The 27,113-nt window shown below is 43.1% G+C and overlaps 1 protein-coding gene across 6 annotated transcripts in view; it reads left to right on the top strand.

Moving 5' to 3' along the window:
- Window positions 1–23,986, top strand: part of GREB1 (growth regulating estrogen receptor binding 1) — a 169,665-nt gene extending 145,679 nt beyond the window's left edge. For 2 of the 6 annotated variants that reach the window (XM_089777047.1, XM_089777045.1), the window contains 9 exons: window positions 668–810; window positions 1,562–1,723; window positions 3,114–3,318; window positions 4,484–4,658; window positions 7,614–7,832; window positions 8,815–8,950; window positions 9,507–9,707; window positions 11,448–11,586; window positions 21,044–23,982. In XM_089777047.1, the coding sequence (XP_089633173.1) occupies window positions 668–810; window positions 1,562–1,723; window positions 3,114–3,318; window positions 4,484–4,658; window positions 7,614–7,832; window positions 8,815–8,950; window positions 9,507–9,707; window positions 11,448–11,586; window positions 21,044–21,207 (1,544 nt within the window). In that variant the 3' untranslated portion in view covers window positions 21,208–23,982. Of the gene's footprint in view, window positions 1–667; window positions 811–1,561; window positions 1,724–3,113; window positions 3,319–4,483; window positions 4,659–7,613; window positions 7,833–8,814; window positions 8,951–9,506; window positions 9,708–11,447; window positions 11,587–21,043 lie in introns of all 6 variants that reach the window. The other 4 variants (XM_089777049.1, XM_089777050.1, XM_089777046.1 and 1 more) reach the window with 4 other exon arrangements.
- The last annotated feature ends 3,127 nt before the right edge of the window (window positions 23,987–27,113 follow it).

The following is a 27,113-nucleotide window of genomic DNA, read 5'->3' as shown; positions in this document are numbered from 1 at the left end:
GGCTAGCCTGAGACATTCCTGAGTCCTAACCTGATGCCCTGCCTGCATTGCTTCCAGCCATCCTTAACCCTGGTTCTGGGTCCACTCTATGTGGACGTGCTAGTTCGAATTAGCAAAATGCTAATTTGAACTAGTTTTAAGGTCTAGATGCACTAGTTCGAATTAGCTTAGTTTGAATTAACTAATTCGAATTAAGTTAGTTCGAATTAGTGCTGTAGTGTAGACATACCCTGAGTGAGAACCAGATTCTTAAAAATGTCACACAAAAGAAATAAGTTGGAGAGAGCTTTTTAAACTGTGCCTTGTGAAAGCAGAGATGGTGTTGTCTTCTCTGTTCTGTGCCCAGCACAAGTCAACACTCATCAAATTATTATTATTATTATTAATAATAATAATACATTAATAATTACACTTTACCTGCACCTCTACATTATTATAAACAAGCACAAAACTATCATGACAAAGCACTTACAACTACAGTTATTTTCTCTTCCCTTTGATACACACAATAAATCGTTCTAAGATCAGGCTGAATACCTATTTTGTTTGGTGTTCCCACAGTGCCTAAGGCTGCTTATGTTTACAAAAACAATTTATTTATCACTAGGGGATATCATGGGCCCTAGAATCTACTTAAAATTGATACCGTTCATTTTTTAATTTCCAGACAGATCAATGGTTAGAAAACAGGAAGACATGTATATGCGCCGTCAAACAACTCGAATGAGATTATCTAAGTATGCTGCATACAATACATACCACCACTGTGAACAGTGCCATCAATACATGGGCTTCAATCCCAGGTATCAGGTAAGCCATACCTAATTTTAATTTAGGATACTAAATCTGTAGCAAATTTGTAAATTACATTGTGCCTACTGTATAGTATCAGTACTGGTACCCAAGCTGTATAGTTGCTCTGTAAGCATTTTCATAGAGAACTAATGTATAGACTTCGGCCCTGATCCTGCAGTTGGAGCTTTGGACAGAGCCCCAGTGAAATCAGTGGAGCCCTGCCCAGGCATAGGGATCTGTGTGAGTGGGGTTGGATTGCAGATGTTTTATCTTAGTGATCATTAACATCTGATATTGGCCGCAGTGCAAGACAAAAGCACGTTGTGAGTTCGGAAAAAAGCGTCTAGACTGGTGCGATCCTCCGGAATAAAGGGCTTTATTCAAAGTAGGAATAAGAGATCCTCCGGAAAAGGGCTTTATTCCGGAGGATCGCGCCAGTCTAGACGCTTTTTTCCAGCTTTTCCCCAAGCCGGAAAAAAAGTGGCGGCCATGTTTATTTAAATCCCGCGGGGGATATTTAAATCCCCCGCGGATTTCCCTATTCCCAAGTTCAAAATTAGCATGCCCCTTCCGAAGAAGGGGCCAGTGTAGACGTAGCCTCACTGATTAATATTAATATGAGTTGTGAGGTGAAAGGTGTCACAGTGCCACATGCTGTATCCATCCTGTGTGATACTGACTTACTGATGTCTATGAACTGAGCTGTGCTTTCTTGGAAAGTGAAGTTAGAATTGAATCATTAGCTTTGTCCTCTTTCCCTCCTCAGCTTTATGAGTCCACCCTGCATGCTTTTGCCTTTTCCTATTCCATGCTCGGGGAGGAGATCCAGCTGCATTTTATCATCCCCAAGTCAAAGGAGCACCATTTTGTGTTTAGTCAACCGGGAAGACAGCTGGAAAGCATGAGGTTACCACTTGTCACAGACAAGGTAGATGGATAATTGTATTTATAGTCACATATGGGGCATAGACAGATCTGATGTAAAAATCTGTAAGGTCAGACCATTCTTTGGCTTCACTACCCTGCTACCAGGAGATGGTGAGAATGGCCTGGCAGTGAGTTGTTTCCTTCTCCTTGGGTGCCCTTGCTGTAGAGGGAGACAAGGTGCAGAAATAGCTTGGAACGCAAGGTCCCAATCAAATACTTTGCTCAGAATCAAGGCTGGTCCTGGGCATGCATTGCTTATTAGCTGGGACTATGACAATTGGAGATTATTATGCAGCAATTCAGGAGTTCTCAGGATTCTGGATAAAGACACTGAAGAGAGGATGGTCTCAGCTATGAGAATCAAATGTACATCATTATGTTTAGCCCATGGCTTAATAGGAGCAAGCAATTTATCACTAGCTTGCCTGTGCTTGCCTGTGGTTCCACCCAACCACATAAAGGAGGGTTTTGAAAGAATCTCTATGGTAACCATGCAAAGAACCTCATCGTAGCTTGAGGGAAAACAGCTGTGGAGGTTATCAGACTTAGCAGGCTGCCTTGCCTCCATCCTTCAATTTTGATTAGTCTAGCAGACGAATGCTAAAAAATACACTGCCAAAACAAGTTAGGCAGCATCTTTATCTGAGAGAGAGTTTTGTTTCTAAGTTGATCAAAATACAAAATTATCCCAATTTATTGTGTGCCACCAAAAACATCCTCAATTTACTATTGGTTACTGCACTAGAATTAGGTATGTGGTCTCCACTGATTCTAGTCCCACACCTACCACTGTTCTGCTGCGAGACCTTTTGTAAAATCACTTAATCTCTGTACTTTTTCATCAGTAAAAACTGTGCAGTACTTAACTACTTCATAGAATGCTTTGAAGCTTAATGCAAGTGTGCAAAGCACCAGGAGCAACTTGAATGTAGGTCACTATATCTGTGTAATTTTATAATCGTTGTCTTTTCCTTGTTCTTTCACTTTCTTCTCTTACTGTTAGGTTGCTTTCTTGTTCTTCTATTCTTTACTTTCTTTTTTTCCCCTTGGGGCCTGTCAAGCCACTGAGGATTTTATATCCCTGGTAGATCAAGATTTAGCAGTTCTTTCGGGAGCTACACTTATCTGTTCCTCCTTTACCAGTCAGTCAAGTGATTTGAAGCCCTTGATCACTTGATAGCAGTTGTTCTCTTCCAACTTTTATACAAATTCCTAATCTCTCTATTATTTAGATATTAGGCCCGTTTCTCATCTAGTGTAAATCAGCATAACTCCACTGAAGACAGTGAAGCTACCCTGACACACAGCACCTCAGGATCTGAGCCTCTTTGTTTAAATAATATTCAGCATAATACAGAGACTCATCCTTCATTTTTGTATTTACTTTACAGAGTCAGGATTACATAAAAAGCCCCACTTTTACTCCCACAACTGGGCGCCATGAACACGGACTTTTCAATCTGTATCATGCAATGGATGGTGCCAGCCATTTGCATGTTCTAGTTGTCAAGGAGTATGAAATGGCCATATATAAAAAATACTGGCCGAACCACATCATGCTAGTGCTACCGAGTATTTTCAACAGTGCTGGAGTAGGTAGGTATTAGAGGGGAAAAAAGAAGGTAAAAACTGCATATCCTCATATAGACACCCACACTGAGAAGTTTGAAATATTTCATAAAGTGATCCCTCATAATATAATATATCCAGTGCAGCTGATGGCAAGATGTGGGGGGGGGGGGAGAGGGAGCAGCAGCATGTCTAAAGGGGGCGCAGGGTTTTGGGCAGAAGGGTGGGTCTGAGGGCAGCCAGCCCTTACCTCCACCTGGAGCATGTCACGCAGCAGTCCAGGGGTGACTGGGAGTCCAGGGCACTTTTGAATCGCCAGGCCCTAGGGTAACTATCCCTTTGCCTTTCCCCCTCTCCCCCCCCAGAAGGGTCTGACGATACCTCGCTGCCTACACAGTACTTCAGGAACCATACCCTCCTTCTTTACTGTGATAGGTCGTTCTCTGCTTTGTGTCCCAAATAAATGCAAAATCCAGGAACGCCCGTTAAGTCATTCATACTTAACCCTATAATGCTCACATTAGTGAAGTAGACGTGTGACTCTGGAGCAATATCTGCCAGCTGCAACATACGGCAGAAGATCCTTGGCCACAGGACATTTGTCAGTGGAGGAACCATGGCACCTCAAGGCAGCGGAACTTGAGCAGAGCTCCGAGCTGACTAGCCCTAACTGAGTTTGCTGCTGGTCAGGGACAGGGAGTGAGGATGGTGCCTAATAATGCACTCCCTGATTCTGTGCATTTCTCAGGAAGTGTCTGCCAGAAAGTTTTGTCTGGAGCACCCAGGGTCTGCTCTGTGGGGACCCCAAAGGCAGTCTGACAAGGAATTTTGACTGTCCCTACTTAGGTGGGTCCATCACCATATGCAGTGACTAGTCCCAGGAGGTGACAGGTGGAGGTAAATCTGTCTCTCCCTGTTTAAAGGCATTACATAAATTCCCACCACAGAAATCAAACTAATCTTATTAGTTTTCCCAGTGGTGGCTTTAGCAGCCTATCAATACCCATACTTGTCAATTCAGTAGCATTTGGTGGGGAATGGTGACAAATTGTGTCTGGAGTGCTTTAATCACCACTTTCAGAGTGAGAAAACCATGCAATCCTCCAGACTTATCAACAAACAACATCTGTCTCTGCCCCTGACACCTCCTATCCCACAATTTTCCTCTTTTTTATGCTGTTTTTGGCTTCAGGTGCTGCACACTTTCTAATAAAAGAGCTGTCTTACCATAATCTGGAACTGGAACGAAATCGGCAAGAGGAATTGGGGATTAAACCCCAGGATATCTGGCCTTTCATTGTGATTTCCGACGATTCCTGTGTTATGTGGAATGCAGGAGAAGTCAATTGCTCAGGAGACAGAAAGAGGTAAAACAATACAGTTAAAGAATATGAAAAAGTCATTTTAAACTCTCTTTATCTATGACCAAGAACAACTTGTTGAAATGAGATCCTGGAAACAGCAAGGCTTTTACTCTGTGTAACAAGTAGGGAATAGTATTTGCCTGGGTACAGGGAAATATTTCCTTATATATTTGTCTCCCTATTACCCAAAGGTTAGTGCCCATCTGTGCCCAGTCTATAGCTTCAGTCATACAGCTCAGCACTTCAGTTTAATCCAGCACGACTCATGCTTTTGGCTCTGAAGTTCTGTGATTCAGTTTGGTTGGCCAAGGGATGGCAGGCACATGTGGCAGGCTCATGGACAGTTGATCTCAATAGAGTGGGGCAATGCAGACAGACGAACATGGATGGATTTTAAAGTCCTGGCTTTTATTTAGCTTTAACACAGGGCAGGGGCACTACTTGCACATCATCCACACTCTCCTATACCAGGCATGAAGTAATTCCAGTGAAGAAGTCATAGGACTCCTATCCTACAACACACGATTCAGGGTAGGCTCTCCTCAGCTATCTCATTTCAGGAGTCTGCTCTCTCTGAGTCCTAACCCTTCCCCCACCCACGAGGGGCACACAGGATGTGTAAGGGTGGGAGTTGAGCTTCAGGACCTGATCTTGGTTCACAAGAGTTACAAGCTCTCCCCCTATCCCATGAGCCCATGGCCCATCAGGAAAATCCAGAACCTGTTATTTGTGGGTGTTGTGCACTATAGTCCATTAATCTCACTGGAAACTGGCCACAAGTTGAGAAAAATTAACAATTCCACCAAGTACCTCAGTTAGGAACCAAGCACATTCCTACTTAAACTCCAGGGGCTACGTCTACACTGGCACCCTTTTCCAGAAATGCTTAAAACGGAACAGTTTTCCGTTATAAGTATTTCCGGAAAAAGTGCGTCTACATTGGCAGGATGCTTTTCCGGAAAAGCACTTTTTCCGGAAAAGCATCCGTGGCCAATGTAGACGCACTTTTCCGGAAAAAAGCCCCGATCGTCATTTTCGCGATTGGGGCTTTTTTGCGGAAAAGACTACAGTGCAGTCTACACTGGCCCTTTTCCGGAACAGTTTTTCCGGAAAAGGATTTTTGCCCGAACAGGAGCAGTATAGTTTTTCCAGAAAAACACTGACAATTTTACAGTAGATCGTCATTGCTTTTCCGGAAAAGCAAGCGGCCAATGTAGACAGCTGGCAAGTTATTCCGGAAAAGCGGCTGCTTTTCCGGAATAAGTGGCCCAGTATAGACACAGCCCGGTAGTTTGAAGATGCTGGAAATGTGAAAAACTCCCTGGCCCTCTGCCAATTAGCCCTATTGGAAAAACACCCTTCCTGGCTCCCATATGGGTGAACAGCTAAACCCATGGCATCTGCAAGCAAATTCCCTTTCCTAGCTTAAGATAGGTAGGATGGATCAGAGCCAAACAAAGCTCTACATGGAACTGGAACTGGAGAATGCATGCAACTCAGTATCACTGGCCCATGGGTGTGAGAGATTACTGTGTGGAGTAAGTGCTTCAGCAAGGATCCCCTTCCCTTCCATTCCTTCCAAGGGTATCTTATTTGCTATTACTCCCATCAAGGTCACCCAGCCATTCTGGATGGCATTCTGGGTAAGATTTTTGAAGGAACTAAGAAGCTAATTGAAATCCAGGGGGAGCCTGGACATTTGCCTCACTTTGGCTCCTTTCATGGCCCCAACCTATATGACTTCTACTTTGTTTAGGTTTGCATATGATAAAAACAAGTGTCTTAGCTTTTTAAGTATCAGAAGGGTAGCCTTGTTAGTCTGTATCTGCAAAAACAATGAGGAATCCAGTGGCAACTTAGAGTGACAAATTTATTTGGACATAAACTTACATGAGCAAAAACACATGTTGTCAGATTCATACAAATCATCATGCAGAGTCATTTGACAAAGTGGGTTTTTGTCCATGAAAGCTTATGCCCAAATAAATCTGATAGTCTTTAAGGTGCCACTGGTCTCCTTGTTTTTAGTTTTTTAAACGCACTTGATTGGGCCGGATTTATTTATTACTAGAGCTATGCTAAATTTAGCAGCTTTACTTTGAAGGGATTTGGAGAAATCTTTTCTTCTGATTTGATTTGTATGTTTGAGACTCCACTGATTTTTATGTCAAACCCCAAAACAGAAGCAAAGCTCAGTCAAAACTAAAAAAATTCCATGTAGTTTTGTTCTTTCACAGATCTTTCACTTGGAGCAAGAATAAGGCTAACTTAAAACATTTAGGCTACGTCTAGACTGCATCCCTCAGTCGACAGAGGGATGCAAATCAAGCACGTCGAAATTGCTAATGAAGCAGGGATTTAAATATCCCATGCTTCACTAGCATAAACATGGCCACCGCTTTTTTCAAAATGGAGGGTTTTTTTGAAAAAAAATGGCAGTCTAGACGCGGATCTGTTGAAAATAAACCCTTTTTTGACAGATCCTGTATTCCTCAAAAAATGAGGAATCTGTCAAAAAAGAGTTTATATTTAACAGATCCGTGTCTAGACTGCCGTTTTTTCAAAAAAGCTCCATTTTGAAAAAAAGCGGTGGCCATATTTATGTTAATGAAGTGCAGGATATTTAAATCCCTGCTTCATTAGCAATTTCGAAGTGCCTGATCTACATCTCTCTGTCAACAGAGAGGTGTAGTCTAGACACACCCTTATAGACCTTAGTGAACATACTGACAAATTCAGGCTGTGTTTCAAACCTCTACTGTCAGCCAAAGTTAAATGAGCTTAAGGTAGTTTCAGGTTCTGATTAGAACTAAAGATGGGGAGGTAGATCTAGCATCTCTGTTGCTTGGTTAACGTGCTCATATTTAAAACTATTGTAAGACACTGCTCAGATGAACTGGATGCTGATTATTTTTTGTATACTTTGAATTTGAAACATTTTTTTCCGATCTGCTGTAGTGAATATACGTGGACTGAAAGGAACGTTTCTTTGAAGCAAATTCTGCAACATATCGAAGCAACGCCTAATGTCACTCACTATGCCTTGATTGGGATGAGGAAATGGTCTAGTAAAACAAATAGGGGTGAAATCAGGGAACCATTCTCCTGTTGCCATGTACATGACTTTATCATGCTGAATGTGGATCTGACTCAGAACGTACAATATAATCAGAACAGGTGAGTGAATCCATAGGTGTCACTGGTGTAGACCAAGGACCAAATCATGAAGCGTTCACTCTGGCTAAACTCTCACTGACTCAAGCTGGATTTCTCAGGAGATTGCTAATAGAATACATGGGGCAGTCCTTAGGCATTCTCAGCATACTCAGCTGATTCAGTGGTGCTCCAAATTTAGTAGTGTCCTATGATGCAAATGCTTAGGGCCACCACCGGCAGCACTGGCTCCAGTGGCTCCAATTCCATAGCCCCTCATGCCCCAGCCCTGTAGGCCCCAACCCACTGTCCCCCTCAACCTCCTGCTCTGCCTCCTGGCTCAGTCAGCCCCAATCCCCTAGCTTCCTACTCTGCCTCCTGGCCCCATCAACCCCAGCTCCCCTGCTTCACCTCCCTTCCCTATCAACCCCAGTCTCCCAGCCACACACCCCATGTTCCGCCTCCCAGCCCCATCAGATGCAATCCTCCAGCCTCTGGTCTCCCCACCTCTTCCACCTGCTAACTAGCAGCTCCAACATCTGATTTCAGATCAGGATGAATAGTCTCTATTTAGTTTTATCTCTAATTTGAAATGGGCCAAATTTAACCCAATTAAATCTTAAAACATGGATGAATTTGACTCTTATTTCTTAATTGTGGCTCTTTGCAACTCTGTTGAATGACGAAGTGATTCTGTGGCTTTTAAATGTAGAGGTAGACTGAGGATTTCTACAGAGGGATGTTGAAAATTTCACCTGTTACATGCTTTTTGTTACAGAGGAGAAATAGATGGTCAGAGACCTGTATCTTTGTATATCTCATCTAGGGTCTAATCCACATCTTTTGAACTCAACAAAAACATTAACATCGACCTTATTTGTGGTGGGATCATACTCCTACCCACCTGTACAACCTGCTTCACTGTAGTGTCTGAGTGCTTATATATCTGCTAATGTTCAATAATAAACAGTGTTTATTAATAGCTGTGGTTTCCATTTTTTTCTAGATTTATGTGCGATGATGTCGATTTCAACCTGCGTGCCCACAGTGCAGGTCTTCTGATCTGTCGGTTCAATCACTTCAGTGTCATGAAAAAGCAAATTGCAGTAGGAGGGCAGAGGTCCTTCCATATTAAGTCTAAGGCAAGAGTTGCTATTTTTTTCATTGTTGTTAGTTATTTGTTCAGTCATTAACCTTTAAAGTAGAGAGCTGAGATTTGCTGGTGTACATTCTATTGCCAGAGATGGGACATGTGTGCCACTAGATTTTTTTTAACATGATACTCCTAGAACTCACAATTCCAAGGGCATAAATGTACCCTGACCTCTAGTCATTCATCTTCCTGTGTAACGTCTTAAACAACACAATTTTTTTTTAAATAAGAAAGCCTTCCACTGTGAATTTGAGGTAGAACTGTTGTAAAGTACTACCTAACAACTCCTCCTTACAGCGTTGCACATTCTGGAAGAACTTTTGATTCAAAGCAAAATCCCAAAATGCTATGTAAATACACATGAACTCCAGTTTTCCATGGACATCTAAAACTTTTGGGAGATAGGAGCTTTGAATAACCTGTTTTTGATCACGATATGCATTTTGGATTTTTGGAATGGAGATGTATTTTGTACAACCCAAAATTCAGATTATTGGGGTGTGGCTGATCAGGGTTTATCTATATCACAATTTTTTTCCGGGTAGGTATCTGAAACTCCAGTTTCAATCGCACCTGCTCAGTACATCTGTGCTCCTGACAGCAAGCATACGTTCTTGGCAGCACCTGCTCAGCTGCTCCTTGAAAAATACCTCCAATACCACAGCCATCGCTTCTTCCCTCTCTCACTGAAGAATTATAGCCATCCAGTGCTATCTGTGGACTGTTACCTTAACTTAGGACCACAGGTACTGAATAATCTTCAAGTAACTCTGAGGTTTAGGCAGATATTTAACACAAGTGTTGTACTAGTTCTCTGATATATCACTTTGGGATTTTTACATGGCCTCTTAACAATATCATGTTAGATCATTGTGATGTTTAAAAACAATTTGTAAGTTACAAATAGAAAATGAATGATTAGACGCAACGAATTAGTATGTAACTAAAAATAAAGTAGGCAGAGAACAATCCTACAGTTGCAGTAAGGAATAGTTATAGTAATCTAGTCTGTGTTTTCTATTTGGATCTGAATAGCCCTTTTGTCTTACATAGCATTTTATGAACATTGACTGGTCCTCAGAACATCCCTGTAAGCTATTATGCACAGCTATTGAGGTGTCTTAATGGGGAAATCAAAGCCAAGAAGTGAAAGTTACACACAAGAGCTTACATTAGAATTAAGAAGTTCTTGGTTCCAAGTCCTGTGCTCAGACTGTGCCCCTCTCTAAAACCAAGATATATATTTGGACTTAAATGAAAATCAAGTATGAATGATGCTGGCAGGCTTCTGGTAGTGTTTTGATTCATTTGGTTTTGACTTCTCATCCAACTATACAAAGTTGAAATTGGGTATATGTGCCAATTCATCTTTCTCCCCAAGTCAGCCATGTAATGGACTTCACAACTTGTTCTGTCCCCAAATGTTCTCAATTCCTAAAGTTCCTTTATGGCTGATTTCTGATAAGCTCAAAGACACAAAGATTTATGGAAGATTTATTTATTAGAGGAGATGAACAAACCTTTAAACATCTCAGTGAATCTCCAGGGTTCTTAACAGGCCTGAGAAGTCCCAGTGAGGAAAGAGTTTTGGAAAGCGAGAGGCTCTAGGGAAAACCTTAAAATTCAATCCTTATACACTTATGGACATGCATAATTTTTGCTTATACAACTAGTCTAATTTATTCTCAAGTATAATTATTTACCTCCATAATAGGGATGTAAACTAGTCAACTAGCTGCTCCCCATCCCCCTTGCTGCCTCTGTCAGGAGCAGGAGCTGGTGCTGGGGGAGCCTGCTAAAAAGATGGTTCCCCCCACTATCGTCTCTTTGGGGGGCAGGGGAAGCAGACGGTAGTGGGGACCAGGAGAGAGCATACTGGCTCTTAATGCATTTAAAAGAGCCGGGTTAGCTCCTGACCCAGGAGCTAACCCCACTGCGGCTCTGCCTTTTAAATGTATTAAAAGCCAGCAGGCTCTTAATACCTTTAAAAGGCTGATGCACAGTGGGGGGAGGAGGACCCAGCGTGACCTGAGAAATCCATCAACTAGTCAATTAGTTTTAGTTGATTAAACTTGATTTGATTAAACTAAATTTGATTAAACTAAATTTAACATCCCTACTCCATAAGTGTTTGCTGCATTGGACCATTCAGCTGTGTGAGTGTGTATGTGAGTGCATGCATACAAACACGGAAAGCATATCACAGATTTCTGTTTAAGGGGAAAGATAGTTGCTGAGGATTGTAAATCCTGATAGGTCTACCTAACTCTTTATACAGCACTTTTTGTTAAGTGGAGGGATTTTTATTTGGGGGCAATTGAGATGCTCACGAATGGTTGATCATGAAGGCCATTCCTACAGTTAGGAAGGATTTCTAAAATGTAAAAATGTTACAGATATTTGCAGCTTCATGCAAATCCCTAACAAGCAACACTACTTTGAAGTCTGAACAAAATTAATTTCTGATTTTTCTTTCCTCCAATCAGATTGCAGTTTGCTATGTGAGTTCACGGCCTCATTCTCTGAACATCAGTTGCTCTGATTTGATGTTTAGTGGACTCCTGCTTTACCTTTGTGACTCCTTCGTTGTAGCTAGTTTTTTGAAAAAGTTTCATTTCCTGAAAGGTGAGCTGCAGAATGATTGTTACAAAATGCAGTGTCTGTCTGGTTTGGGGTAGTCAAATCCACCCTTGGGCAGAAAGAAACAAATACTGTTTTGCATTTGTACATAAATAAACCAGGTACATGTCTTCCTATTTGGGATCACACCAGTTCAGCACTACAGCAGACTAACACATACATCATCATCAAGTATTATCAGTTCTATAGATATTTGAAGTTAGGTAGGCATTCCCCTGAGTTGCCTAATGTATATTCATAAATATTCCATGTGTGTTTGCAGATTGGGTATTTGTGTGCATGCAGTAGGCATATGTCACTGTATGCATGGAGTTGTCCCTCTAATTTTCAGAATCTTACCCTTAAGATTCTACTCAGTATATAGAATCATAGAGCTGGAAGAGACCTCAGGAGGTCATCAAATCCAGCTTCCTGCCCAAGGCAGGACCAATCCCAACTAAGTCAACCCAGCCAGGGCTTTGTCAAGCCGAGACTTAAACACCTCTAGGGATGGAGATTCCACCACCTCCCTAGGTAACCCATTCCAGTGCTTTACCACTCTCCTAGTGAAATAGTTTTTCCTAATATCCAACCTAGACCTCCCCCACTGTAACTTGAGACCATTCCTCCTTGTTCTGCAATCCGTCACTATTGTGAACAGGCTTTCTCCATCTTCTTTGGAACCTCTCTCAGGAAGTTGAAGGCTGCTATCAAATCCCCCCTCACTCGTCTCTTCTGCAGAATAAACAAACCCAGATCCCTCAGGGTATGTCTACACTACCCTGCTAGTTCGAACTAGCGGGGTAATGTATGCATACCGAACTTGCTAATGAAGCCTGGGATTTGAATTTCCCGGGCTTCATTAGCATAAAGCCAGCGCCGCCATTTTTAAAAGCCGGCTAGTGCGAACCCTGTGCCGCGCGGCTACACGCGGCACGGGCTAGATAGTTCGAACTACGTAGCCATTCCGAACTATCTGTACATTCCACGAGGAGTACAGATAGTTCGGAATGGCTACGTAGTTCGAACTATCTAGCCCGTGCCGCATGTAGCCGCGCGGCACGGGGTTTGCACTAGCCGGCTTTTAAAAATGGCGGCGCTCGCTTTATGCTAATGAAGCCCAGGAAATTCAAATCCCGGGCTTCATTAGCAAGTTTGGTATGCATACATTACCCCGCTAGTTCGAACTAGTGGGGTAGTGTAGACATACCCTCAGTCTCTCCTCATAGGTCATGCGCTCTAGCCCCCTAATCATTTTGGTTGCCCTCCGCTGGACCCTCTCCAATACGTCCACATCCTTTCTATAGTGGGGGGCCCAGAATTGTACACAATATTCCAGATGTGGCTTCACCAGTGCCGAATAAAGGGGAATAATCACTTCTCTGGATCTGCTGACAATGCTCCTCCTAATGCACCCTAATATGCCATTAGCCTTCTTGGTTACAAGGTCACACTGTTGACTCATATCCAGCTTCTCATCCACTGTAATCCCCAGGTCCTTTTCTGCTGAACTGCTACTTAGCCAGTCAGTCTCCAGCCTGTAACAATGCTTGGGATTATTCTGTCCCAAGTGCAGGACTCTGCACTTGTCCGTGTTGAACCTCATCAGATTTCTTTTGGCCCAGTCCTCTAATCTGTCCAGGTCACTCTCGACCTTAACCCTGCCCTCCAGCATATCTACTTCTCCCCCTAGCTTAGTGTCATCTGCAAACTTGCTGAGGGTGTAATCCATCCCTTCATCCAGGTCATAAATAAAGATATTGAACAAAACCGGTCCAAGAACAGATCCTTGGGGCACTCCGCTAGAAACCAACTGCCAACCTGACATCGAGCTGTTGCTCACTACCCGTTGGGCCCGACAGTCTAGCCACCTTTCTATCCATCTTACAGTCCATTTATCCAATCCATACTCCCTTAACTTGCTGGCAAGATTATTGTGGGTGACGGTATCAAAAGCTTTGCTAAAGTCTAGGTATATCACATCCACTGACTTTCCCATATCCACAGAACCCGTTACCTAATCATAGAAGCTAATCAGATTGGTCAGGCATGACTTACCCTTCATGAATCTATACTGACTATTCCTGATAATTTTCCCCTCTTCCAAGTGCTTCAAAATGGATTCCTTGAGGATTCCCTCCCATGATTTTTCCAGGGACTGAGGTAAGGCTTACTGGTCTGTAGTTTCCTGGATTATCCTTCTTTCCTTCTTAAAGATGGCCGCTACATTTGCCTTTTTCCAGTCATCTGGGATCTCTCCCGATCTCCACGAGTTTTCAAAGATAATGGCCAAAGGCTCCGCAATGACATTTGCCAACTCCCTCAGTACCCTCGGATGCATTAAATCTGGGCCCATGGATTTGTGTATGTTTAGCTTTTCTAAATAGTTCCTAACTTGTACTTTCCCCACCAAGGGCTGTCCACCTCCTTCCCATTCTGTGTTGCCTAGTGCATTTGTCTGGGAGCTGACCTTGTCTGTGAAGACCGAGGCAAAGAAAGCATTGAGTACTTCAGCTTTTCCAGCATCATCTGTCACTAGGTTACCTCCCTCATCCAGTAAGGGCCCCACACCCTCTCTGATCACCCTCTTATTGCTAACATGCCTGTAGAAACCTTTCTTGTTGCCCTTCACATCCCTTGCCAGCTGCAGTTCCAATTGCGCGTTTGCCTTCCTGATAATTCCCCTGCATTCTTGAGCAATATATTTATATTCCTCCCTAGTCATTGGTCCAAGTTTCCACTTCTTGTAAGCTTCCTTTTTGTGTTTAAGCTCACCATGGATGTCCTCGGTAAGCCAATCTGGTCACCTACCATATTTGCTTTTCTTGCTGCATATTGGGATGGTTTCTTCCTGTGCCTTTAATAAGGCTTCTTTAAAATGCTGCCAACTCTCCTGGACCTCTTTCCTCTTCATGTAAGCATCCCAGGGAATCCTGCCCATCAGTTCTCGGAGGGTATGTCTACACTACAGAGTTAGTTCGAACTAATGGACGTTAGTTCGAACTAACTTTCATAGGCGCTACACTAGCGCTCCGCTAGTTCGAACTTAATTCGAACTAGCGGAGCGCTTAGTTTGAACTAGGAAAACCTCATTTTACGAGGATTAAGCCTAGTTCGAACTAGCTAGTTCGAATTAAGGGGTGTGTAGCCCCTTAATTTGAACTAGTGGGAGGCTAGCCCTCCCCAGGTTTCCCTGGTGGCCACTCTGGCCAACACCAGGGAAACTCTATTGCCCCCCTCCCGGCCCCGGACTCCTTAAAGGGGCACGGGCTGGCTACGGTGCCCGTGCCAGGTGCAAGCCTGCCAGCACCCAGCCAGCAGACCCTGCACCTGGCACGGCTCGAGCCAGCCACCCGATGCCCCCCAGCCCTCCCCCTCTTCCCGGGACCAGGCTGGCGGCTCCCGGGAGCTTGCCCGGGACCGCAAGAGGCGGGCACCCGCCTGGGCTAGTGCAGACATCGTGGATCTCGTTCACGATCTCCGCACTAGGCACAGGAAAGTGGCCGTCTAGGGCAGGAGAGCTGCCAGCCTGGCCACCCAGGAGCAGGTGTGCATGAAAATCAAGGGGGTCCACTGAGACCCCCCGACCCTGAGCTTAGAATGGCCGTCCTAGGTCAGACCAAAGGTCCATCTAGCCCAGTGGCCTGTCTGCCGACAGCGGCCAACCCTAGGGACCCTGGAGGGGATGGACCGAAGACAGTGACCAAGCCATTTGTCTCATGCCATCCCTCCCCAGCCTTCCACAAACCTTGGGCAGGGACACCACTCCTACCCCCTGGCTAATAGCACTCCATGGACCCAACCTCCATGACTTGATCTCACTTCCCTTTAAACTCTGTTCTAGTTGTAGCCTTCACAGCCTCCTGCAGCAAGGAGTTCCACAGGTTGACTATTTGCTTTGTGAAGAACAACTTTCTGTTACTAGTTTGATGCCTGCTACCCATTCCTTTCCTTTGGTGTCCTCTAGTCCTTCTTTATGGGAACTAATGAAGAACTTTTCTGTATGCACCCTCTCCACCCAACTCCTGCTTTTAGAGACCTCTATCCTGTTCCCCCTCCGTCTCCTCTTTTCTAAGCTGAAAAGTCCCAGTCTCTTTAGCCTCTCTTCATATGGGACCTGTTCCCAACCCCTGATCATTGTAGTTGCCCTCCCCTCTCCCAGCTTCTCTCTTCCCCTCTCCCACCTCCTTTTCCCAGTCTCCCCCAGTTTTGTTCAATAAAGACAGATTCCATTTTTGAACACAATCGTCCTTTATTTTGTACGTCAAGAAAAGGGGCTAGGGAAGGGTAAGTGGAAGGAGGTGAGGGAGGAATGGGGTACGAGCCCCCGATGGGGAGGACTGGGCTGGCTCTGTGGGCTTCTGGGGGTGGAAGCTCTCCTGCAGCCCCCCAATTGCCCCCTCTCCCCAGATGGCAGCCTGCGGCAAGTGCAGCCGGTCTGATGGCCGAGTGGTGTGATGTGCCCAGTATGGGCAGTCCGGGCACTCCAAGCCAGGACTGGTTTTCAAGCGGGGCACCCCTGAGAACTCTCTGTCCGGGGTAGGGATCGGGACCCTTTAAGCACAGCCCTCGGCTAGCCTGAGACAGCATCTCCACGCTCTAAGTCCTCCTCTGATGCCCTGCCGGCACTGCTTCCGGCCATCCTTAACCCCGGTTCAGGGTCCACTTAAAGTGGACATGCTAGTTCGAGTTAGCAAAACGCTAATTCGAACTAGTTTTTTAGTCTGGATCCGGTAGTTCGAATTAGCTTAGTTCGAATTAACTAATTCGAACTAAGTTAGTTCGAATTAACGTTGTAGTGTAGACGTACCCTGAGGGAGTCAAAATCTGCTCTTCTGAAGTCCAGGGTGTGTATTTTGCTACTCACCTTTCTTCCTTTGGTCAGGATCCTGAAATCTACTATCTCATAATCACTGCTTCCCAGGTTGTCACCCACCTCTACTTCCCCTACTAATTCCTCCCTGTTTGTGAGAGTAGGTCAAGCTGTGCATGGCCCCTGGTCAGTTCCGTTTGCACTTGTACCAAGAAGTTATCCACAGCATTCTCCAAAAACTTCCTGGATTGTCTGTACATTTCTGTATTGGTCTCCCAACAGATGTCAGGGTGATTAAAGTCACCCATTGAACCAGGGCCTGCGATCTGGAAGCTTCTCTCAATTGTCGAAAGAAAGGTTCGTCTACCTCATCCACCTGATCCAGTGGTCTATAGCAGACATCAATCACAACATCACCCCTGTTGCTTCCACCTCTAAATTTAGCCCATAGAGTTTCAACAGTCTTTTCTCCCTCTAAGTACTGGAGCTCCAAGCAGTCATACTGATCTCTTACATACAATGCAACTGCTTCTCCTTTTATCCCCTGCCTGTTCTTCCTGAAGAGTTTATACCCTTCCATGACAGTGCTCCAGTCATGTGAGTCATCCCACAAAGTCTCCATTATTCTAATCAAATCATAGTTAATCATAGAATACTAGGACTGGAAGGGGCCTCGAGAGGTCATCGAGTCCAGTCCCCTGCCCTCATGGCAGGACCAAATACCGTCTAGACCATCCCTACACTAGATATTTATCTAACCTACTCTTAAATATCTCCAGAGATGGTGATTCCACAACCTCCCTGGGCAATTTATTCCAGTGTTTGACTACCCTGACAGTTAGGAACTTTTTCCTAATGTCCAACCTAAACCTCCCTTGCTTCAGTTTAAGCCCATTGCTTCTTGTTCTATCCCCAGAGGCCAAGATGAACAAGTTTTCTCCCTCCTGCTTATGACACCCTTTTAGATATCTGAAAACTGCTATCATGTCCCCCCTCAATCTTCTCTTTTCTAAACTAAACAAACCTAGTTCCTTCAGCCTTCCCTCATAGGTCATGTTCTCTAGACCTTTAATCATTCTCATTGTTCTTCTCTGGGCCCTCTCCAATTTCTCCACATCCTTCTTGAAATGCCGTGCCCAGACCTGAACACAATACTCCAATTGAGGCCTAACCAGTGCAGAGTAGAGCGGAAGAATGACTTCTCGTGTCTTGCTCACAATACACCTGTTAATGCATCCCAGAATCATGTTTGCTTTCTTTGCAACAGCATCACACTGCTGACGCATATTCAACTTGTGGTCCACTATAACCCCTAGATCCCTTTCTGCTGTACTCCTTCCCAGACAGTCGCTTCCCATTCTGTATGATTGTTCCTTCCTAAGTGGAGCACTTTGCATTTGTCTTTATTAAACTTCATCCTATTTACCTCAGACCATTTCTCCAATTTGTCCAGGTCATTTTGAATTATGACCCCATCCTGCAGATTAGTTGCAACCCTTCCCAGCTTGGTATCATCTGCAAATTTAATAAGCGTACTTTCTATACCAATATCTAAATTGTTGAACAGAGCTGGTCCCAAAACAGACCCCTGTGGAACCCCACTTCTTATGCCTTTCCAGCAGGATTGTGAACCATTAATAAGTACTCTCTGAAAGTATGTCTACACTACCACCCTAGTTCGAACTAGGGTGGTAAAAGTAGGCAACCGGAGTTGCAAATGAAGCCCGGGATTTGAATTTCCCGGGCTTCATTTGCATAAAGCCGGGCGACGCCATTTTTAAATGTCCGCTAGTGCGGACTCCGTGCCCGCGGCTACACGCGGCTTGGACTAGGTAGTTCGGACTAGGCCTCCTAGTCCGAACTACCGTTACTCCTGGCACAGAAGTTTCACGAGGAGTAACGGTAGTTCGGACTAGGAAGCCTAGTCCGAACTACCTAGTCCGTGCCGCGTTTAGCCGCGGGCACGGAGGCCGCACTAGCGGACATTTAAAAATGGCGGCGCCCGGCAATATGCAAATGAAGCTCGGGAAATTCAAATCCCGGGCTTCATTTGCAACTCCGGTTGCCTGCATTACCACCCTAGTTCGAACTAAGGTGGTAGTGTAGACATATCCTGAGTATGGTTATCTAGCCAGTTATGCACCCACCTTATAGTAGCCCCATCTAAGTTGTATTTATCTAGTTTATTGATAAGACTATCATGTGAGACTGCATCAAATGCCTTTCCAAAATCTAGGTATACCACATCCACCGCTTCTCCCTAATCCACAAGGCTCGTTATCCTATTAAAGAAAGCTATCAGATTGGTTTGACATGATTTGTTCTTTACGAATCCATGCTGGCTGTTCACCTTGCCACTTTCCAACTGTTTACAGATGATTTCCTTAATTACTTGCTCCATTATCTTCCCAGGCACAGAAGTTAAACTAACTGGTCTGTAGTTTCCTGGGTTTTTCTTATTTCCCTTTTTATAGATGGGCACTATATTTGCCCTTTTCCAGTCCTCTGGAATCTCTCCTGTCTCCCATGATTTTCCAAAGATGATAGCTAGAGGCTCAGATACCTTCTCTATCAGCTCCTTGAATATTCTTCGACTGGGCCAAGGCTTCTAATTCTTCCTGTTTGTTTCCCATGCTTTTCGCATTGGTGTACAAACACCTTAGACAACCAGTTGATCGCCCTGCCTTCTCCATCTGAATCAGGGTCCTCCTTTGTTGCTCGTTCCTCCGTGTGATTCTTCCCAGTGTCCGACTTCCTCACTTACCTCAGGGCTTTGATCACTGTCCCCCAACGAACCTAGTTTAAAGCCCTCCTCACTATGTTTACAAGCCTGCTCGAGAAGTTGTTCTTTCCTGTCTTGGTTAGGTGGATCCCATCTCTTACTAACAATCCTTGTGTCTGGGACAGACTCCCCTCTTGGAATAAAGGATGGATAGTTCAATATTACTAACAAATAATTACCAAATTCATCAATTTAGTGCTGAATGTTCCAAACTGACACCACTGGACTGTGATACCCTTTATCTAAAAACAAGCAATTGTATTGCCAGCTTCCTTCCTGCTACCCTCCACTGTGTTGTAGGCCTTACCTTTTCTGGAGACTTGTCCCAGTTGCAGCTGTCAGTGGCCAGCCACTAATGCAGCTGCATTATTGCAAATTTGTGGCCAGGCAAAGCTGGAGTAAACTGCATGAGTAAGCTTCACCTAGTTTCAAACAGAGTATGCCAGACTGATTCAAGTGGTGCAGTGTAGTGGTTTTGTCACTATAGCGGTGGTTGGCTATTGAAGACTGAATTTTATGGCGCGGGTAAGGCCTTAACCTTTACCTGGAGGAACAGAACTGGAGATAGAAATTTTAGGAGTAAAAGTTAGTTAAGTTTCCTTCCATCTCCAGCCCTTCCAGCAGGAGTATTCAATACTCACAGAAATAGAGGGAGCTGTCCTCTTTTTTTTCTTAAGTGACACATAACTAAGGGATTCACTTCTCTTCATTTTATAGTCTAGTAAACCTTTGAAATCTATTCTTCTGAAGAGTATCCCCAGAGAAGGTGGTTCTTCCCTGTTGTTTGTCTCTTCGTGTTCACTTCTCTTCCCCGTGTTGGCTTGTGTGCAAATGTAACTTCCATTGTCTCTGGACTCACCTTGCTCAGTTGACACTGGAGACACAGGCAAACAATCAAAACTATTCCTTTCTTTATCAAGTCTGCCACCAAAACATATTCTGGGAACAAATTTCCAGCCTACATTACATAACTGTTTACCTACCAGCCACACACTGATCATGGAATGATATTCATGACCATGACCAGTTCTACTAGCTGTTGTTTGAGGCCTTCCTCAATATACTTTGGGAGTATAGTAATATTGGATAGAATCAGTTGATTCAGTTGCTTTTTCTTTGGAGTTTTGACCTTTCCCCCATTGGTTGTCTGGTTCCTGATTGTCTATGATTGCTTATTTTAAAAAATTGCTGGTTTAGGATTCTGGCTTCACATGGCAGATATTGATACAGGTCTAGATTCTTCCAACCTTACATTGAGTAAAAATGTAGGCCACAGTTCAGCAAAGCACTTAAGCATGTGCTTAATTTTAAGAACATTCTTAAATCCATTCCTGCTCAGCAAAGCATTTAAGCACATACTTAAGTGTCCAGTCACCTGTTTTAAGAACTAGGTGCTTTGGTGAATTAGGCCCTGCCATCCCATTGCAATTAGTAAGGTAGTACTTAGTGTGAATAAGGGTATTAAAGTCTGATCCATGAAACTGTCATAAATGTAACACTTGATCCTGAGTTATCAGAAGGACTAGATGGGTCCCACTATCATAATATCTGGGCACCTCACAATTTGAAATGTATGTACTCTCACAACATCCCTGTGAGGCACAGAAGTATTATTGCCATCTTAAAGATGAGTAACTGAGGTATGGAGAGGCCACGTAAGCCTGATGTCATACAGGAAGTTTCTGACAGAGCAGGTAACTGAACCTGGGTTTCCCAAACCCTTCACTAGCACCCTAAACACAGAACCATCCTTCCTCTCTCTTCCAGGGACAAAACTTCCACTGAAATCAATTGAGAACTTGATCAGGTTAATGATTTAGAAGATAAAACAAAACACTCATAATTATTTGTTTTAACCATTCTTGTAGGTGCCACCTTGTGTGTTATTTGCCAAGACCGCAATTCTCTTCGCCAGACTGTTGTCCGTCTAGAACTGGAAGATGAATGGCAGTTTCGACTGAGAGATGAATTCCAAACTGCCAACACTAAAGAGGATAGGCCACTTTTCTTTCTGACTGGACGACATATTTGATTTAAAAAAATGAGCAGGAGGGGGCTTTTGAGAGGTGCTGTGCTCTGAAAGTGTTTCCCGAAGAGCCATTTATTGAGCAATTCTGAAGTATTTTTCTTAAAATTATATTTAACAACTCATATATGCTTCCATTTCCAAGCATTGGAAGTGACTTCTAATTTAATAACCTGTAGAAGTAATTCCTGATATCTGGGAAAGAAGTACTGACTCACTACTTCACATGGAGAAAACTTTTATGGACAATAAGAGAGATCATATTTCTTCTGCCAAAACAGAGAGCACACATGTTTTAAAATTAAGATATTTAGAAACAGTTTTGTACAATTAGGGAATGTAAATGTAGGGAAATAGGGAATGTAAATTTAGATGTAGTTTGTTCTTTTTATTTATCTAGACATCAGCACAATACATTAGACCAAATATCGGATTTTACAGGAATTTTTATATTCTGGCAGTACATTATTACTGATTGATACAGAAAAGCTTTTTATACCAAGTGGTATAAAATATATTTTTTATGTAATGGGAATTGGTTGCAACCAAAACTATGGTATGAGTGCCTGGATAATTTTATCATCTAGGATATTTTGGGGGAAGTGTAATTAAAGTGTTTGTTTAGTCAAGAAAGAGCACTTTGAAAGCACACTTATGAAAGAAGGAAATAGAAACATTTATTCCAAAACACTTCCAATTCTGGGACAAATTCTAAGATAGTTGATGAGAACTAATGGGAAGATTAACAACAACCAAACTTTGAGATAAATAATTTTGAGCTAAAGGAACTGGTGCTTTCGGTTACAGGTGAATTTGTTGCACTGGCTTAAAACTTCAAACCAGGTCACCAGGCAGTTAACACAGGAGATATGTTTAGCACTGAAGTCCAAATATTCTCTCAGAATGCTTTCTTGCTAAAGCACTTCAAAAGAGCTAGGCAGTCAAGCTTGCATATGTAGAAATCTAAGAGGATATTTAGCAAAAGCATCATGCAGTATCATATTTTGCACACGGTGGTGTTAAAATGTAGATTGAATGCTGAAAACACCTTGTTAGAGTTATAGACTTACTCTCCAAAGCTGAAATCCCAGAACTTCATGTTTATCCTATGGAGTCAGTGGCTCTGAACTCTGGGTTGGCCAAAGCACCCTATACCAGGTGTAGGCATGAAAGGTGGCACAGAATTGAGCAGAAAACTCTTTATAATATGTCATCCTACTTTAACTGGTTACACTAACCGTAGGAACATTTTGTGCTGGTGAAGCAGCGTTAAGTGGCAATAACACATTTGAGGCATTGCAACTAAGATGCTAATAATCTGTGCCAAAGAGCTGACTTTGATTTATTTGCAGGGAATAAAAATAAATTAAGTGATTGAGAGAGATTTAGGCTGATGTTTATACTGTTGTTTGGGTAGAAAGTGAAATGTTTGTATATTTCATTGTGCTGTTTTTGTAGTGAGAACTTTCTTTTGTAGTTTTGTTTTATTCTCTGTAAATAATATCGCCTGTGCAGTTTCCTACATTTGATTAGTTAATTTAAACTTTTTAAAGGGTTGTAATATTCAAGTCTTATTCATCCTTTCTAAATAAAATATGTAATGCATTGGTAGGTGTCTTGATGATGTATGACCATGGTCAAGTGCTCACGCTCACAGGGGATTACTGGCAAAAGGAAAGCAATAAGATTTAGGATTGCCTTGCATGCATCAAGAGGAAATATAGTGCTGGTTAAGCTGCGAGGAGTCCTGTGGCACCTTATAGACTAACTGAAGTGTTGGAGCACTATGTGCTGATTAGTACATAGTAAATCAGGGGTGGGCAATAATTGTTGCAGGGTGTCCACGTCACAGATTTTGGTATATGGTTGCAAGCCAGCTATGGCCCTCCCCAGGAAGACACAAGGCCTCGGGAGGAAGGGATGGGGCTGGGGCTACAGAGCTTTCCCACCCCCAGACCAATCATGGTTTGGGAGTGGGATAGCCCCACCCCTTCCTGTTTAGGCCTCACCCCTTCTAGGGTGGCCCAGGGCTACTTCAAAAAATTATTAAGTGGCCCCTGGGCAAAAAATATTGCCCACCCCTGGTCTAATGGTTCTGCGTTCTATTCCTGACTTTGAGCAGATCATTTAACCTCCCGGTGCCTCAGTTTCTGCAGTCATAAAATAGATGTATTAATATATAACTTGTCATGGGGAGGTTCTGAAGCTTAATTTTTAAATGTTTGTAATATGCTTTGAGATGTGTAGCTAGAAATTAGAGAACTACACAATATTTTAACTGATAATTTGCTTTAAAAGTTCATCCTGTCAAAAGGAATTGGATTACGTCCTTCTGTAATTAAATAATTACAACATTTTAGAGTTTCAGCCAAAAAAACTATGTGCACCTTAGAACCTCTAAGTATAAAACAAGTTAATTGGAAGCAATTGTTTAAAAAAGCATTTCCAGAATGCAATGCTTAATTCATTGGTGCCATGCAGCTGCAATTCCATGTTATTCTGAACTGTACTTAATGTGCCAAAATAAAACATCTGATTTGACTAGAATTGCAAACCACGCTAGTTTGTAATATCACTAACTGCCACCCACGCCAATGTGGTCATTAGAATAGGTAATCTATGCTTTTTTGTTCTGTAAATTGGAGGTATAGGATGCCATTATTTTTAAAACAGCATTGGTTTCAAAGTATTCCTGTCTGAAGAGACAGCATAATACGCTCTCACAAGCAGAGAACTGTAGTTTCCCCACATCTCAACAAAAATGTAGTGGGCAAATGCTGTAACGAAGTTTCCTATTACTTATCAAGGCCTATTTATGTTTTTATCATTGCACTGTGCTGAGTATACTTGAAATATAATTGTAAATAATTACAACTAAACTACCTAATCAGTGAACTGAGCTCATTTTGATGCACCATCTTGCTTTTTAAAGGGTGCTAGCGTGTTTGTATGTGAACTACCAAAATCCAGTTCTGCATGAGTTTCATCACCTTTGTTCTATTGCACTTTTTATGTCACAATGTTCATGTTTGACACAAAATGTACATTTACAAAGCTACCTGCCTGCACATGTCAGTTATGCCTGGATGGTGTTGCATACTGTGTACTGGGCATGGTACAATCTGTTCTGTCCAAGTAAATCCCATCTAAGCAATGCTTAATAGCCAGGTTTTGTCCTTCCATGAGTCCAGGATTGAAAGATTTTCAACAGCATTCAACCTAGTGAACTACTTCCCAGAATGGCCAGGAGAAGGCACCATATATACAGTGAGTAGAGTACCTGGTCACAGGAGGGAGCTGGGGTATCCATTCAGAGACACTGAAAATGAAGAACTAGGTGCGGCTTGTGCAAATATTTTGCCGGGTGCAATATACTTGGGTTTCTGTCCCAGGGAGTGTGGGTGTCATTGTACCCAGCTGGTTGATGCAGCCTTGTGATTAGCCACTGGGATATAAAACAATCAGCCTTCTTTCAGCCAGGGTGATGGGGAAGGAGAACAGGGGCTGTCTGAGAGGTCCAAGTTAGTGGCTGTGGAAAGGAGCCACTAAGGGACATGTGGCCAGAAACTGGGACAAGAGTTTAGGAGAAACCTGAGAAAGATGCCAAGGGGATATTAGGTCAGTGCCTGGAACCAGATCATTCTCATTCACTATCTCAACACATAGTATTTAAATGCAGTGGAAAGCTTCAACTTGACAATCAGAGACTACTCTAGTGGTTAGGGCAATCTTCTGTGCAGGGAGACCCATGTTCAAATCCTTGTTCCACGTTGTCCATTCTCTTACCCACTGTTGTTTCTTTCTCCATTGCTGTATCATCTTTCTTGATTTTTCTCCCACCCAGTGTTAGAATCTGGGGAGAGGGTGATTAAGAGCATCTCCCAACCATCTCCCTCAAGTTCATAGGTTTTTAAGCACTTTCAATCATTTGTATCAACCTTCATCCCAAGAAGGTTGTTTTCCTCCCTATTAAGATGGAGAACTGTCTTCTGTCCATAAATGCTTCCCAATGGTCAAATGTCCCAATGCTCTCCTTTTATAGAACTGTTGCTTGTTGGTCATCATAATCTTGTCTTAACTTCATTCTCCCCATCTACGGACAAGTAGAATCCTACTGAAGATCATCTCAGCCTCCATTTCTTTGCATCATATTCAGCCTGGTGTAGTCTCCCTTGATAAGGCCTAGTGAGAATATAGCTATATCCTTTGTTTCTGCATTAAAGACAATAAGTGGACACTTTTGTTCTCCCATGAGGATCCTTTTCAGCCTCAGGTCCACATCCCATATTTTAGCTTCTGGCAGACAGTACACCCTTCTGTTCTCTAGAGCAGCTCTGGTAACAGGCCCTTCTGTTCTTCTTAGCAGTGAGTCACCAGTCACATAGGTGTGCCCCTTTTCCTTGGCTACGTCTACACTGCAGGCTTCTTGCGCAAGAACTGCTTTGTGCAAGAGTTCTTGCACAAAAGATCTTGCGCAAGAGCACATCCACACTGCCATGTGCTTTTGCACAAGAGCATCCATGGCAGTGTGGACGCTCTCTTGTGCAAGAAAGCTCTGATGGCCATTTTAGTCATAGGGGTTTCTTGCGCAAGAAACCTCTGTTGCCCTCCACTCTGCCTTCTTGTACAAGAGGGCTAATTCCTCGTGGGGAGAGGAATAACTCTTGCACAAGAAGCCCTCTTTTTCTGATGTTTTACTGTAAATTACTTGTGCAAGAACGCACATGCAGTGTAGTTCTTGCGCAAAAAGCCTGCGGTGTAGACGTAACTGGTGTTGGTCTGATTCCACATGTCCTCCTGTTCTTTCTGGCTGCAAGTCCTCTACTCTTTTGTTCTCCCTTGCAATCTCCTGCAAGTCATGTTGTCTCCTCCTGTGGCTCTGAACTTTGGGTATTTCCCTTGACTCTTCCTCTCTTCTTCTAGGGCTAACTGCTCTTTGCTTCTGCCATGACATCTTCAGTTACAGTATGCGGTGCCCCTCCTTCATTTTCCAACTCAGTAATTCTATTCCTGAGCTCTTTCTCCTTCATTAGCTGATCTTTTCCTCTGCTTGGTTCTTGTAGTCTGGGGTGTCTACTGGCGCTTTTTTCATCCAGCCTCTTTTCCAGCTCAGAATGGTGGGCACAAAATGGTACAAAATCAGAATGGATGCATACTGTATTCCTTCTTCACAAATGCAAAAGATAATGCAAAATACAAGGGAGTAGAGAATGAGGCTCTATATGGGGACGAGCAGTTTTAAAACACCAGAGACAACAAATAAGTAACATAATTAACAGTGTAAATTATTTTTATTCATCTCTTGAACTTAGTTCAAACATCTGAAAGTCTTGGGAAAAAAGTTGTGTTTGCTAAAGATTAGAAACACAGAAGCTTACGCTCAACAGTGAGAACGCCAGCAAAACTTGACATAATATTCTTGGTATTTCTATGGTAAAGAGAAAACAGGAGAACAAAAAAACTGTCTTTGGACAAAATCATTTCAGGCCTTCTTTAAACACAGAATATCATAGAAATGCAAAAGTGTAATCTCAAGAATGTGATTTTAGGGGCTGATATTATGAATCACAAAAGCTCGGAAAAGCTACTATACTTAAAGTATTTATGTCCTACTTCTTGCTACTTCTATAGGTGAGAAAATCGAGCTTAATATTTATCTACTTCTGATTGATTTGGTGTTTCTACAATAGAAGCTTAGTGCCTGGTTCAGTGGTTGCACATGGTAGTTAGAAGATAATTTATTAAATTACACTGAAAGAATTGGCATGAAACCAGGAAAGATCTTTATTTTGCTATCAAATTTCTGACTGGTGGGACATGCAGAGGAGTTCAGCTGCTGCACTGGAAGTAGCAGAGTTTGAATCTTTAAGGGGAAAGGCAATCTGGATTAAAAAGGAGAATTACATTTGCAC

Source organism: Pelodiscus sinensis, chromosome 3 (assembly GCF_052426305.1).
Source record: "Pelodiscus sinensis isolate ZL-2025 chromosome 3, ASM5242630v1, whole genome shotgun sequence".
In the NCBI taxonomy this organism is placed as follows: Eukaryota; Metazoa; Chordata; order Testudines; family Trionychidae; genus Pelodiscus; species Pelodiscus sinensis.
This window is presented reverse-complemented; position numbering and strand designations above follow the sequence as displayed.